Source organism: Mus caroli, unplaced genomic scaffold, assembly GCF_978045245.1.
Source record: "Mus caroli unplaced genomic scaffold, Mus_caroli_1 scaffold_14, whole genome shotgun sequence".
In the NCBI taxonomy this organism is placed as follows: Eukaryota; Metazoa; Chordata; class Mammalia; order Rodentia; family Muridae; genus Mus; species Mus caroli.
In genome coordinates, this window is record NW_028227269.1 from 26,653,385 (window position 1) to 26,668,260 (window position 14,876).

General features: G+C 46.9%; 2 protein-coding genes across 5 annotated transcripts in view; one reads left to right on the forward strand and one right to left on the reverse strand.

Moving 5' to 3' along the window:
* Trappc12 (trafficking protein particle complex subunit 12) overlaps window positions 1–8,842 on the reverse strand; it is a 58,450-nt gene extending 49,608 nt beyond the window's left edge. For 2 of the 4 annotated variants that reach the window (XM_021179214.2, XM_021179210.2), the window contains exons 1-2: window positions 8,542–8,842; window positions 4,718–5,955 (exon numbers count right to left, since the gene is read on the reverse strand). In XM_021179214.2, the coding sequence (XP_021034873.1) occupies window positions 4,718–5,950 (1,233 nt within the window). In that variant the 5' untranslated portion in view covers window positions 5,951–5,955; window positions 8,542–8,842. The remainder of the gene's footprint in view (window positions 1–4,717; window positions 5,956–8,541) is intronic. The other 2 variants (XM_021179212.2, XM_021179211.2) reach the window with 2 other exon arrangements.
* Window positions 8,843–10,182: 1,340 nt separating this feature from the next.
* Eipr1 (EARP complex and GARP complex interacting protein 1) overlaps window positions 10,183–14,876 on the forward strand; it is a 118,739-nt gene continuing 114,045 nt past the window's right edge. The window contains exon 1 of the mRNA XM_021179033.3: window positions 10,183–10,367. Coding sequence (XP_021034692.1) covers window positions 10,326–10,367 — 42 coding nt within the window. The 5' untranslated portion in view covers window positions 10,183–10,325. The remainder of the gene's footprint in view (window positions 10,368–14,876) is intronic.

Consider the following 14,876-nt stretch of genomic DNA (forward strand, 5'->3'; position numbering starts at 1 on the left):
TTACTCTTCCACATCACTCTTCATCACTCAAGGAAGACAGGACAGGGACTCAAGCAGGGCAGAAACCTGGAGGCAGAGGCTGATGCAGAAGCCATGGCAGAGTGCTGCTTACTGGTTTGCTCTCCTTGGCTTGCTCAGCCCAGGACTACCAGCCCAGGGATGGTACCATCAATCACTATTAAGAAGTGTTCTACAGCAAGATCTCATGGAGGCATCCTCTCAATTGGGGTTCCCTCCTTTCAGATGACAATAGCTCCTGTCAAGTTGATATAAGGCAGCATGCCTAGTGTGACTTTACCTTGGTACGTAGGTTAATGCTGAACTCCTGATCCTCTTGCCTCCACTTTGCAAATACAGGGATATAGGCGTGTACTAACTATGCCTGGCTTTATCTGTCCTCAAAAAGATAATTAACTGACACAAAAAACTGTGTATTCAGAGAGTCCAACATGCTGATTCAATATTTATATAGGGTGTACTGAATAACACAAATTAATCAAATACCACTACTACCCATAGCTACAGTGTGTGTGTGTGTGTGTGTGTGTGTGTGTATGATATTTAAAACTTGTTCTCAGCCGGGCGTGGTGGCGCACGCCTTTGATCCCAGCACTCGGGAGGCAGAGGCAGGCGGATTTCTGAGTTCGAGGCCAGCCTGGTCTACAAAGTGAGTTCCAGGACAGGCAGGGCTACACAGAAAAACCCTGTCTCGAAAAAAGAAAAAAAAAAAAAAGAAAAAAAAAACTTGTTCTCATAAATTCTAAGTTAACTACAGAAGACTCTAACTGGGTTATCATACTGCATATTAGATCCCACTTACCCAGCATGCCTCAAATGTGGTTCCCACAAATTTCTACTGCACTCTTGGACATGAGTTCAGATTTTTGTTGTTGTTGTTTGTTTGTGGTTTTTTTTTTTTTTATTTGATTCTATAAGGAAGACTATGTGGTATCTGTGTTTCTTTGCTTGAGTTATTTCATTTACTATTACATCCTTCCAAGACTGGATAACCATCAGCTGCATGTACCAAAAGTAGCAAAACTGTTTCAAAAGCAAACACAAGAACAAAACTACCATGTAATCGAGCTATGCCATTCCAGCTTTACCCTCAAAGGAACTCAACCACATTGTCTTTATCTCTGCACCCAAAATGGATACTCAGGCTGGCTGTGTGGCTCTATCATGAGAGTTCGGCTTTTTCTAAGATACTGACTTGGTTTCAGTTGGATCATGTGGTTAATTCCAGTTTTAATATCTCGAAGCACCTCCATGCTGCTTTCCATAATGGCTTACTAATTTACATTCACTGTGATTACTGCTATCACCCGTCTTTTTGTTAACAGCCATCCTAACAGGAATGAGGTGACATTTTCTGTGATTTCCATTTTCCAGATGATTAGAGGCAACTTCTAGTTCTTCAGCTCAGACATAGATCTGAGACACAATTTGTCATCTTTATGGTAGATACACACAGCTCAACATTAAGACAGAGCATGCAGAACCTCAGTGAGAGCCCTGAAAATGTCAGTGGGTGCAGACACTATAGGAAACTCTGAAAAGATTCTGTGAAAGAAGAACTACTGTGAGGTGGCTGTGGTAGCTCAGGATTGACCACATACTTAGGAGGATTAAGAGTTTGATGTTAGCCTGATTTACACAGCAAGTTCAAGGGCAACCTGGGTTATGTACAAAAACTGTCTCAAAAGCAAGCAGAACAAACCAACAAAACTACCACACACCCCAGCTGTGCCATTTCAGGTTTATCCTCAAAGGAAGGCAAGCACATGAAGTCAGCCCAGCACAGAGGTACCTGACCATCCATGTGTGCTGCAGCCCAGCACAGAGGTACCTGACCATCCACGTGTACTGCAGCCCAGCACAGAGACCTGACATCCACGTGTACTGCAGCCCAGCACAGAGGTACCTGACCATCCACATGTACTGCAGCCCAACACAGAGACCTGACATCCATGTGTACTGCAGCCCAGCACAGAAGTACCTGACATCCGCATGTACTGCAGCACAGCAGAGGTACCTGACCATCTATGTGTACTGCAGCCCAGCACAGAGGTACCTGACATCCGCATGTACTGCAGCCCAGCAGAGGTACCTGACCATCCACGTGTACTGCAGCCCAGCACAGAGACCTGACATCCACATGTACTGCAGCCCAGCACAGAGGTACCTGACCATCCACGTGTACTGCAGCCCAGCACAGAGGTACCTGACCATCCACGTGTATTGCAGCCCAGCACAGAGACCTGACATCCATGTGTACTGCAGCCCAGCACAGAAGTACCTGACATCCGCATGTACTGCAGCACAGCAGAGGTACCTGACCATCTACATGTACTGCAGCCCAGCACAGAGGTACCTGACATCCACATGTACTGCAGTACTATGACTACAACAGTCAAAATGCAGAACCAGCCTAGATGCCATCAACAGATGAGTGGGTAAAGACAAGATAGCCTAGACACATGACGGAATTTTATGCAGCCATAAAGAAAAACAAAGTCATGTCATTTGCCAGGAAATATATCCCAGTGGAGACTGTCTTAAGTGAAATAAAGCAGAACCTGAAGACAAATATTACATGGCTCATGTCCAGTTAGGACTCTACATTAAAAAATATAAGATGTGAAAGTAGAAAGGGGACCCTATGGGGGGAAGCAAGAGTGTACAATAAAAGGGAAAAGAGAAAGACAAATATCTTAGGTTTTCTTTTGATATATTGAACTTAGATTAAACACACACACACACACACACACACACACACACACGCCATGGCAAGCAGAATACACTCTGGAGGAAAGAAGCTGGTGAGTGACAGAGAGGACAAAGGAATGTGACAGAAGGAGAATACAAGCAAAGGACATGCTATCTGTGTATGGAAATGTCACAGTGAAAATCTATGAGACTGTATGCCTGCTACACAAGATGAAGAGGGATGAATGCTATCTATGTGGGCTAGCTTTATGTGAACTTGACACAGCCTAGCAGAAGGAGCCTCAGTTAAAAAAAAAAAAAAGCTTCCATAAGATGGGGCTGCAGAGAAACCTGTAGGGCATTTCCTTAGTGATAGACGGTAGAGAGCCCAGAACATTGCGGATGGTGCCATTCCTAGGCTGGTGATCCTGGGCTTTCTAAGAAAGCAGCCTCAGCAAGCCATGGGGAGCAAGCCAGAAAGCAGCACTCCTCCTTGGCCTCTGCATCAGCTCCTGCCTCCAGGTTTGGGCCCTGCTTGAGTTCTGCCCTGACTGCTTTTGATGATGAATGCTATATGGAACTGTGACTGAAATAAAGCCTTTTCTTCCCCGTTGCTTTTGGTCATGTTTGTTTGTTTGTTTTTTGTTTTCTGTGTTTTTTCACAGCAATAGCAACCATAACTAAGACACCATCCAGCAAAGCAAAAGCCTTGGATAGGAATGTGCGTGCCCTTGCGGGATGCAACTCGAGCTGAATGATAGCAACCATAACTAAGACGCCATCCAGCAAAGCAAAAGCCTTGGATAGGAATGTGCGTGCCCTTGCGGGATGCGACTCGAGCTGAATGCAGCTCCCCAATCCTAACTCTAAGGCTTCTCTGACTTAACTTGATTGCCACCACAGTTGCTGAATAAGTAAGTGAGAAAAATGATGTCATAAAAATGAGACCTTTAATTAGATAAGCCACTTGGAAAACAAACCTCCATGTAAGTATTTATGGAGCTGATTCAGAACAAAGGACACTCTGCCTACAACAGTGTCAGAGGGAGAACATCTGATTGGCATCTTGTACACAGAAATTCACAGAAGAAAGCCACATCTATACTGAAGGCACGGCAAGACTAACGACTGATTAGAACTGCTTGATTGCAGTTACAGAACCACATCTGGACTCTTCAGTTTATTCAGTCATCCATTATCCTGCTCTGGGTCTGACTTAATCTGCTGACTCTCAGCTAATACTATTGAAATGCACTCTTTCATAAAGACTTATTTTTAGTGGTGTGTGTGTGTGTGTTTGTCTATCTGGGGCTATGTACACCTGAGTACAAAGCCTTCAGAAGCCACAAGAGTGTACTGGCTCCTTTGGAGCTGGAGTTATACGCAGCTGTGGGCTGCCTGATGTCAGTACTGGAAACCAAACTGTAGTGCTCTGGAAGGCAGCAAGCACCGAGTCATCTCTCCAGCCCTAGGATACATCCTCTTATTATTTATTTCTTTTGAAATATTATTTTCCTTTATGAGTGTTTTGCCTGCATGTATGTCTGTGCACCATATGTGTGCCTGAGGAGGCCAAAAAAGGGTATCAAATCCCCCAGAACTGGAGACACAGAGAGTTGTAAACCACCACGAGAGTTCTGGGAATTGAACCCAGCTCCTCCCGAAGAGTAGCCAGTGCGCTTAACTACTGAGTTATCGTTCCAGCTCTAGAAGGCATTTGTGGGGTGGGGCACACAATGGGGAGTGCCATGGCTGGTCTGGAACCCATTCTGTAGACCAGGCTGGCCTCGAACTCAGTCAGCTTGCTGCTACAAGAAGTAAGAAGTAGGCAGGACCCACAAGCCTAAGAAGCACACTCAGTGCGTTCTGCTTAGGACGCTTCAGGTATAGGTGCTGTCAAGCCTAGAACTAGGAAAGCCAGAATTAGTACAAGCCTCTCTGTTATACACAGTTCTAGAAAGAGATTACACACAGTGAGATATGGACATAAAAACATTCCTCATCCTACCTGAATGTTGTCAAACTTGAGGCCAGGCATAGTGAGGTTCTCCTTGTCTATGAACACAGTGCCATACTGCTGGGTTGCTACTGACATCAGGACTTCTCTGGTCGCCTGACTGGGAAGCCATGCGTCATTCCTCCGGTCCATCTCACTCATGCTCAGGGCTGTGGCGAAGGGGTCATCACTCCCAGCAAACACAGCCTGGATCTGTGAAAATGGCTTTGGAGATTCAGGGACATCCAGAGGGGCCCGAGAAACACCTGATTCCGATCTATCCATCCTTGTGGAGTAAGATGGGCTGGTGGAATCTGGTGACTTTTCTCCTACAGGGGCAGTGAGTGAAGACAGCTTTTCTGGAACTGGGGAACCTGCATTGGGATTACTGACTGAAATGAAAGTAGAAGTTGTGAAGGAATCAAAGAAGTCAGAGGCCAAGGAGTTAGAGCTCATTGTATCTCCAAAAAATGTACTCAGGCTGGGACTGGGCTGGACCATCGGAGGAGGGGTCTTGGCTGACGTCTCACTGGTGCTACTGAAACTGGGCGATTTCACCATCTGGGACTCGAAGCCGTCCTGTAGAAACAGGTGTGGCTGGGAGGGAGTGGAGGTAGCCTGACTAAAGATGGTGCAGACAGGCAAGGGCTCGTCTTTGGAGGAGGACTGATTGGAGGGCACTTCTGAGATTGGCTCTTCTGGGGGTGCGAGGCTGTCCTTAGGCCCGACTTCCTCCGTGGCAGCATTCTCCAGTGCAGGCATGCTCGTCACATCTTCCTGTGTTGAGTCTTCTTTTAGAGAGGCTCTGCTATCAGGTGTCATGTCTGAGATGTCTCTGGGAGTGTCGTCTCCATCCGTTTCACTGCCATTACTCAGAGTGTCCACCACTTCTCTGTCTGTGCTACTGGGCAGTCGGTGATCAGTGGCACCTCTGGGAGGCTCCCCAACATCCTGCAGACAGCCGAGGTCGCCAATGTCCCCCTCGCTGTTGTTAGGGGAGTCAGAGATGAGCACACTTTCCATCATGTGCTCATTAAGCTTATCTCCGAAGTTGTGAGAACCTTCGGATGTGGGCTCGTTCTCTTCAGATGCAAACTCATCTCCACCAAGATCAATGGTCTCCTCATGGTACAATGGCTGGCCCTCCTCCTCCCGAGACATAGGCTCCAGGATGTTTTCAGGACCTGCCTGGGCTGGAGAAGATGCCTCACTTGGGCTCTGCTCACCATCTTTAGCTGTTTCCATCTTATCTAAAAATAGAGACAGTCGTGAATCACTCCACTGTTTTATTTCAAGTACGGGTAAATAAACGTGCTTTTCTTTTCTGAGAGAGGATCTCACACAACGTGCGTGGACTTGAACTCACAACCTCTGCAGTTCTGAGACATAGGCTGCGCTACTTTTATCTTGTTGCTCAGTGGAACACATGTTTAATAGTTCCACATCCAAGTGGCACAAATTAAAAGTTTCTCTTTTTCTAGTTTACTTACTTTTAATTAGTATAAAATACACATAAAACTTGCTAGCCACTTTTTTTATTTTGCTTTTTGAGACAGGGTTTCTCTGTATAGTCCTGGCTGTCCTGGAACTCACTCTGTAGTCCAGGCTGGCCTTGAACTCAGAAATCTGCCTGTCTCTGCCTCTCAAGTGCTGGGATTAAAAGAGTGCATCACCACTGCCCAGCTTAGCTACTATTTTTTAAAGTATACAGTTCAGTAATGTTTAGTACATTCTCATTATTGTCCAATTAACCTCCAGAATTTTAGTCATCTTGCAAAAACAAGAGTTCTATACCCATTTAATAACACAGATGACCACCATCCTATTTCCCATCTTTTACACTTCCTGGGGACCTCAAGTGAGTAGAATCATAAGGCATTCATCATGACATCCTTGGCCCACTGCAATATACAGTGTATCAGTAAACAAGTGCTGTCTGCCCTTACCGTGAAGGTGGGATCGGCCCCCACCTCCACTTCAGGCCCAACCATGTCTATCTCATAGTGTCCTCCCTCCAAGGGCCTTGTTTGGGTGCTGAGAACAGCAACACATCTTGAGCGTAAAAAGAAGCGCTTGTGAACAGCTAGAAGGTAACCATTGGCGACAGTGTGACGCTCATCCGTGGACACTGCTCTGCTCTGCCTAGACCATCCACTCAGGACTCCAGCATGACTGCCACTTCCCCAGCAGACTCTGGGGCATGCTGGGGGCACTGACTTGATGCCTTTTGCCCCCTCTTTCTGTCAGGCTGCTGTAGTCTTCTCAGTTGGCTATTGTGAGCCCTGACTGCATGAGGTGTTGCTGTCTACCGGCTGCCCCAGCCTGCCCTGTGCTATTTGACCTCTTTGCTTCCTGAGCGCCAAGTCCTCTGAACTGGAAAGCACAGCCACCACAGTTCATTCATTCTCCACTGCAGGACACCCATGCCGCAGCACCAATGGGCTTTCCTTCCCTCTGACAGGTGAGTAACAACACAGCACTGCAGGCGTGCGCCAGTTAGCGCATCCATTTACCTGTCAAATGAATGCTTGGGTTCCTTCTAGCCTCGAGCAATTGTGCACAGTGCTTCTGTGAACAGGATGTGTGTCTGTGTGTGTGCATCTTTGACACTCTAATTTCAATTCTTTGGTACAGCAAATTCCTATTTCAATGCCCAGAAATCAAAGTGCTAGATCATGGCCATCACATTTTTCTTTTTTTTTGAGACTGGGTCTTATGTCCCCAAAGCCACAGTAAACTTAACTATTGCTATGTATCAAGGACCACTTTGATCTTTCTTTCTCTCTTTCTTTCTTTCTTTCCTTCTGTCTTTCTTTCTTTCTTTTTTTTGTTCCCTGATGCAGGGTTTTTCTGTATAGCCTGTCCTGGAACTCTCTCTGTAGATCAGGCTGGCCTTGAACTCAGAAAACTGCCTGCCTCTGCCTCCCAATTGCTGGGATTAAACACTGCCTGGCCACTTATTTGTTTTTAAAGAGAGAGTTTCTCCAAGTAGCCCTGCCTGACCTGGAACTCACTCTGTAGACCAGGCTAGCCTCGAACTCAGAGATCAGTCTGCCTGTGCCTCCTGGGCGCTCAGAGTAAAGGGCCATCACTGCCAAGAGCAATCACCTCTTATTTTCAGAAGGACCTGCAGTTCCTTCCTGCAACAACATACACACACTCCGATTTCACTACACACTGGCTGTCTGATACTTTTTTTTTTTTTACATTTATTTAGCTTTTTAATATGTGTGAGAGTTTGTTTTTATAAATCAAGGTCGTAGGTAACCTAAGCTGGCCTTAAACTTGTTATATAGCCTAAGACGACTTTGAACTCCTGAACCTCTTGCCTCTACTTCTCAAATGCTGAGAGATACAGGCTCAGCGCCAACACCTCGTCTTACTGTATTTATTCATTTGTGTATTTATGGTCAGAAGACAATCATTTGGAAGAACTCCTCTTCTTCCATCGTGTGACTCTATTCATTCTTTCTTTCTTTTGAGGGGGTTGGGGTGTCTCCCTATTTAGCCCAGACTGACCTCAAACTTCAAATCGTCCACATCACAATCTCCCGAATGCTTACAGGAAGGAATCACTTTTCCCACACAACACTACTCATTCGTCAGTGGTCAGGTTATGTCTATGGCACCCCATCCTCTATCTCTTAACCCCGACTCTGGCTTACTGCAGTGCTTCATTCATTGTGGGGCTATGACACACCGAGGACGACAGGACCAAAAGTTGGGGCAAACCAAAAACATAGCTCGAACACTGGTGATGTAACACGGGCACCTTCTAAGCATGCTAACGAAGCCGCACTTTATACACATAAAACCGAGGTCAGGAGGGTGTGTACCTTGTCCAAAACCACAGGGAGCACACAGAATTGGCTAAAGCCCGAAGGAGCCAGCCCCTGGTGGGGCTGCTCTGTGTGGCCGAGAGCGGTTGATTACGCGAGGACGCCGCCCTCTGTGGGAAGGTCGAGGGTACCGGCGACCCTCCTCACTGCGACCCGCTCCTCACCTGCCACCCGCCCCTGAGGTCGGGTCACCCACAGGCGAAAAGGGTCCGAAGAGATGACGGAAGGCCGGAAGTAAACTCACGATCCAAGGTCCCGCGCGCTTGTGCGTCTGCGTGTGCTGGCCGCGGAGACCCGACTTCCGCACATGCTCAGTTCGGGAGCTGCTAGCTCTCCACTAGAAGCCTGGCGCATTTCCGGCTCAAGAGCTGTGGGCGGGGCCTAAGGCCAAACTGGGTAGAGGACAAGGATAGTCCTGGAGATTGAAGAAAATCATCTGTCCTTGGGCCTGTCACCAACCAAGGATGTTTTTTCCTAGGGTTTTGTCTTTGTGCGTGTTGATTCTCCACATTTCCCACCTTGTGTCTGTGGCAGTGTTGCAGGGAGGAATTAAGGAGTCAAGAGTCAGCCTTGCTTGCTGAATTCATGATTGGTTGAGAATTGTCCTCAAGTCAAGAACCTTGCCTTCTTGATTTTCTGTGTCACATTTCTACGACAATGTAAAAACACAGCTCTCATCTCAAAGGGAAGAAGAATTTATTCTGTGAGTGACTATAGCTTGGGAACATAGATTCAGGTCACCGTAGATTCTGCCCTACATGATAACAATTTAATGAAGTTTTACAGTAACAACAAAAAATACCTACTTCTTAAGCACACTTCGGAAGCAGTGGGTAGGTGGGTAGGCCTCAGGTGCTATCTCATGACTTTCATAGCTTTGGGATTGGTGGAAGCTAGTCACCAGAGGTTTTATCAGAAAGTCAAGGTAAGACACAGGTGGGCAATGGATGACTACTAAGGGGGCTAATGGTAGCACCACAGAAACTGCTGTCATGAAGGTCAGTCAAGAGATAATGGCAATAGTCACAAACACCGAAGAAACGTGTGTGGAGATCCAGAACTTCATAGAACCAAGACAGTTCATTTCCTATGGTGCATTCTTGCAGTATTTTCCATGCCAGGACCTAGAGCCTTCCGTCTCTGAGAGCTCTGGACAGTTTAGATCGTGGGCTTAGTTGTGTCTCTGTGCAGGACTAGGTGGTTACGTGAAGTGCACACCGCTCGCTGTATCTCACTGCTCACTTACACCATCACTAGAGTCTTGACTCAAGCTTGCAGCATCTTATCTTTAAATGGACATCTAAGAGCCTGCTTCTGAGGCTGGATCGAAGGTCCTGGCAGTGGGTTGGGCAGTGCTCTGGTGCTCAGGACCACGGATTAGGGGTAAAGCTCTGCTAATCATAATGCCAAGTTAACCGTTCTCTTTAGGGCTCAGGTCTTTGGAACTTGAGGGAGCAGCGCAGGATAAGAGCGCCGCCCTGATGGCCGTCCATTCCTGCAGCTTTTGCTCCGGGCCCCGCCCTCCAACCCAGGATCTCCTGCAGCTGCTTGGTCTCATGAAAGGCCAAATGAGCATGCGCAGAATAAAGGCCCAGCTGCCATTGGCCACCGGGAAGGAGCGTATTGATGACGCGCGAAGAAAACAGGAAGTGAGCCGTCAGGGAGCCGGTCTGGGGCTCGTAGTCCATTTTTTAGGCGGGGAATGAATGGGTTCTGAGCGATCCCTGGTGAGGGGGACGACTCGAGCTTTGAGGCGTGAATAGCTGGGTAGGCAGAGTATCATGGAGGACGACGCCCCGGTGATTTACGGCCTGGAATTCCAGGTGAGTATGGCGGAGTTTGAGGGTCGGTGCGGCCTGTGTCTGGCCCTCACCAGAGAGCGCCCTCACTCAGTCTGGTTCCAAGGATTCTGGGCTTCAAGGCCCGGATTTGGGGAGAGGGTACGCGCGGGGAGTGTGGCCGAGTGAGGCCCAGCGCTGGCATAGACAGCAGAGGGTGAGCACTCGGCCTCGCAGGTGACTTGATTACACTCGCACTTCTGGGGTCTTGAGTAGCAATTATTGACCATTGAGTTGTGTGTTGGATACTGCTCAGTACAAGAGCGTTAAAGAGGGACTTCGTGGGGGGGGGGTGCTGGCTGGGTGGCCTGTTATGAAGCATTTTGCTCACTCAGGTTGGAAATATACTTGCCTTTTTCCTTATGAACTTTTTATTTCAATAGCTACTAAACTCGTTACAGATTCGAGTCAATAGTGGGATGAGGGTTTCCATCTCCCAGGGAGTTCTTCATACCTGGACCATGATTTGCTAAGAGCTCACTGGAGACTTCTGCCATTCTCAGCGCCTTCCTGGGTACCCAGAACTCCCATGCTAGGAATCAGGATGACGATTCTACACTCCTCTATTCCTACAAGAATATTCTTGTCTATTCTTGGTTGTCCTGGGAATTACATCTGACATCATCTAGATGGGGGATCAAATCCAGTGTAGCCTCATTGTCCTCACTCCTTTCTTTTGTGATCCTTCCATAAAAATAAAATCCTTGGACATTGTGTACTCTTGAACACAGATTTGTAATGATTGCTTTGTGGGGTTGCCCTTCACTTCTAATGGGAAGAGAAAGTCAGCTTTCTGTAGGTGATTCTGAATACCCACTATACAGATAAAGAATGAGGCTATGGATGCATAGAGGTATCATATGGTAGGGCTAAGGTCAGACAATGAAGGACAGACTGAGGATATGCCTAGATACTGCTACTGAGCTTGTTGAGGGTGTTAAAACTCATCTGGGGTATCAGTGTATTTACTTGCAAAATGAGAAGAAATTGTGGAATATGTTCAGAGTCAATTTTTAGTGTTCCTTTGGAAACCTAAGTACAAATGGAAGTTACTGGAAGATGTTCCAATTTATCTCAGAGGGGCCTGTCTATGGACTGTGATAATTTTTAAGTGAGATGCATAGCCCCAGTAGTCAGTGTAAACCTTAAAGTGGACAGGCAAGCCTGACTTAACTAAGACAGCGCGCGTGCGCGCGCACACACACACACACACACACACACACATACATTAATGAACTGTGTTCAGATTGCTCTGTGTACTACCAATGGACAGGCACCAAGCTCAGGCATGCCTGATATACAGGTGCAGAATGGCAGAAGATGACAGGGGCTGGGGGGTGGGCGGGGGGTAGGCGCGGGGGCGGGGGGGGGGGAGGTTAACTTAAAATCTGCATGAAGAAGCGACAGACATTAAGTCACAAACAAGGTCAGAGTGCAGCAGCCTTGTGCCAGGGAGCAACAGTCTTGTGCTGGGGAGAAACTCAGTGGGAACTTCGGAAGCACTGGGAGGACTCGGGGAACACTACAGGGCCTGCACTGGAGTCAGCCTGCTGCTTCCCGAGGAAGCCTGTGTGCTTGGGGTGTCCCACACATGTGTGCTTGGGGTGTCCCACACATGTGTGCTTGGGGTGTCCCACACATGTGTGCTTTCCAGGAGATTTATTTTCATTGTGTGCATGTGAGTGTTTTCTCTGGGTGCATGCATGTGCTCCACATGTGTGCCTGGTGCCCAGGAAGGTCAGAAGAGGGCTCTGGATTCCTTGGAATTGGGGTTACAGGTGGTTGTGAGCCACCTGATTTGGGGGTCCTGGAACCTCTCCGTGAGCAGCAAGTAACTCTTAGCTGCCGAGCTGGCTTTCCAGCACGTTATTTACTTTCATCTTGATGGTTACTTACAGGCAGAGTTTTCCAGATTTTGGGTAATGCCTGAATACCGGGATGGAATTCCATTGCTAGATTCAGCTTCCTTCCTGTCAGGTCTCCAGAAGCCTCTTGTTCGTGTCAGCATGTGATTGTCTCCATAGGACAGCGTCGTCACTGGGGAGCTCCCACTGGGGCTGTGCAGCAGTCAGAGCAGCATGGGGCTGCTTACCCGGCCTTCTTCTCTCACGCCACCCTGGTCAGAGTGTAGTTCCTGGTGGTAGCTGTTCAGGCTTCTTATTTCTCTCTTTCCTTTCTTTTCTTTTCTTTTCTTTTCTTTTCTTTTCTTTTCTTTTCTTTTCTTTTCTTTCTTTTTTATTTTTAGATTTATTTATTTTTATTTTCTGTGTATCAGTGTTTTGCTTGCTTTTCTGTCTGTACAGTGCATGTGCTCACAGAAGCCAGAACTCCTCAGATCCTTTGGAACTGGAGCCACAGATGGTTGTGAGCTACCATTTGGGTACTAGGAATCGAACCTAGGTTCTCTTTAAGTGCAACAAGTATTCTTCACCCCTGAGCCATCTCTTCAGGCCTTCTTTCTTTTGAGATAACTTTTGGTAACATATTTTCCCGGTGGGTCTATTCATTATTCAGTTGACAAATGTCTTAGCTAGTTTGTTGTCCTCCTATCTCCACTGTCTTTCCCCAACCCAAGACAGGGTTTCTTAAGCACACTGTAGCTGTAGCTGTCTTCAGACAGACCAGAGAAGAGGGTGTCAGATCTCATTACAGATGGTTGTGAGCCACCATGTGGTTGCTGGGATTTGAACTCAGGACCTTCAGAAGAGCAGTCAGTGCTCTTAACCACTGAGCCATCTCTCCAGCCCAAGACAGGGTTTCTCTGTGTAGTCCTGGCTGTTCTGGAACTCACTTCTGTAGACCCAGCTGGCTGAAAGTTGTCTCAAATATGCTACCAAAAGTTATCTCAAAAGAAAGAAGGCCTGAAGAGATGGCTCAGGGATAAAGAATACTTGACAGATTTCTAGATCCACAAAGGATTAACCATTTCACAAACTGGTTTAAGGCTGTCCAAATGTCCATCCAAGTGTGCAGAAGGGGAGGCAGGAGTGGACATGCCTCCTTAGCCTGCTTTGCCTGTCGCCATCAACTTGAAATGCAGAAAAGACTTTTAATGTGAAATAGTCATTCCCTTTCAGTTGGGTCCTCTTCCTGGCCCTATCTTTGGGTACTCTAGGCCTTGTATCATTCGTGTGACCTCAAGTTGCATTTGAAGGTCTTTGTGTACTAATCTTAGGTGGAGCCCATCCCCTGCTTTCTTCCCAGCAGGGTAAACCTGAGTTCTAGCCTTGCTGACCACCTTCTTCCTTTCAGCAGTCAGTGTGGCCTAAGCTAGGTCTTTAAAAGGCACATAAAGCTCAAAGGTTCTGAGGTGTTACCGCCCCAGTTTTGGTATGTGTCTGTGCGGATTTCTAGATCCACAAAGGATTAACCATTTCACAAAGTGGTTTAAGGCTATCCAAATGTCCATCCAAGTGTGCAGAAGCAGAGGCAGGAGTGGGCATGCATCCTTAGACTGTTCTGCCTGTTGAGTGGACGATCACCTTTTCCAGATGTTAAAGTGTGTGCCACCCTGGACACGTAGTTCTTCTATTTTATTTAAATACACTATCAGTTGAGTTTTGTGTTGCTGTCCCTGGAGAAGGGAGGGGACACAGAGGCAGTGTGGTTGATCTTCTGAAATCTAAAATTTGTACCAATTGTGAAAATAGTATAAAGAGTACAGACTAAATGGTCAGTACAACGGTTAAACTCTTTCTCTTGCTGATTTTCAAGGAAAAAAAGAAGGAAAAACTAAATAAGTAAATAAATATATACTATAACATATATATATATAATAACTAAATAAATTGTAAAAAATATAAGGAGCTCAGCTGTGACAGTCAGGAATTCAGGACGAAGGCTGCTGTGGACAGTGGTGAGCTTGGTGAGGGAGGGGCTTCCTGTTCCTACTGTGACAAATTACAGAAGTTTAGAGGCTTCTACCTTTCCGTAGGTGAGAAGCCCCACACTAAAGCCAATTCACTTTGGGGTCTTTGTCACTTTGGGGTGGTTCCATGTGAGCATTTGTAGCCCTGCCTTTTCCAGCATCCAGTGGTACCCACATTCCTGGGCACATGGCTACTTCTTCCATCTTTAGAGCCAGCCACAGCTGCCTGAGTCCTTGCAATTACCTGTCTTTCTAAGCTACCATTAGTGTTACTGGAGGCTCATCTTACTAAAAACTCTGTATCTGAGAGATGTGTTAAGGATAAAGAACATAAAAGGAAAAGAGGGAGGGGCTTTGCTCACAAATCAGCATCTCTCATCCAAGAGGACCATAGAGGGAATGATGAGGAGAGAAGCTAAGAAATGGAGGAATATCCATGTCTTTTCTGAGAATGAGGAGATCTTCCAGGAACACAAGGTGTCTCCTCTCTTCCCTCCTTTCATGGTCTGGAGTGTCCAGTCACAGTCATGGCTGCTTAAGAATCTTTAACTTTGAAGTGGGAGGAGAAAGACTTAAGTCTAGGTCCACTAAGCCTCATAATTCAGTTCTGGACAAAATACTTAATC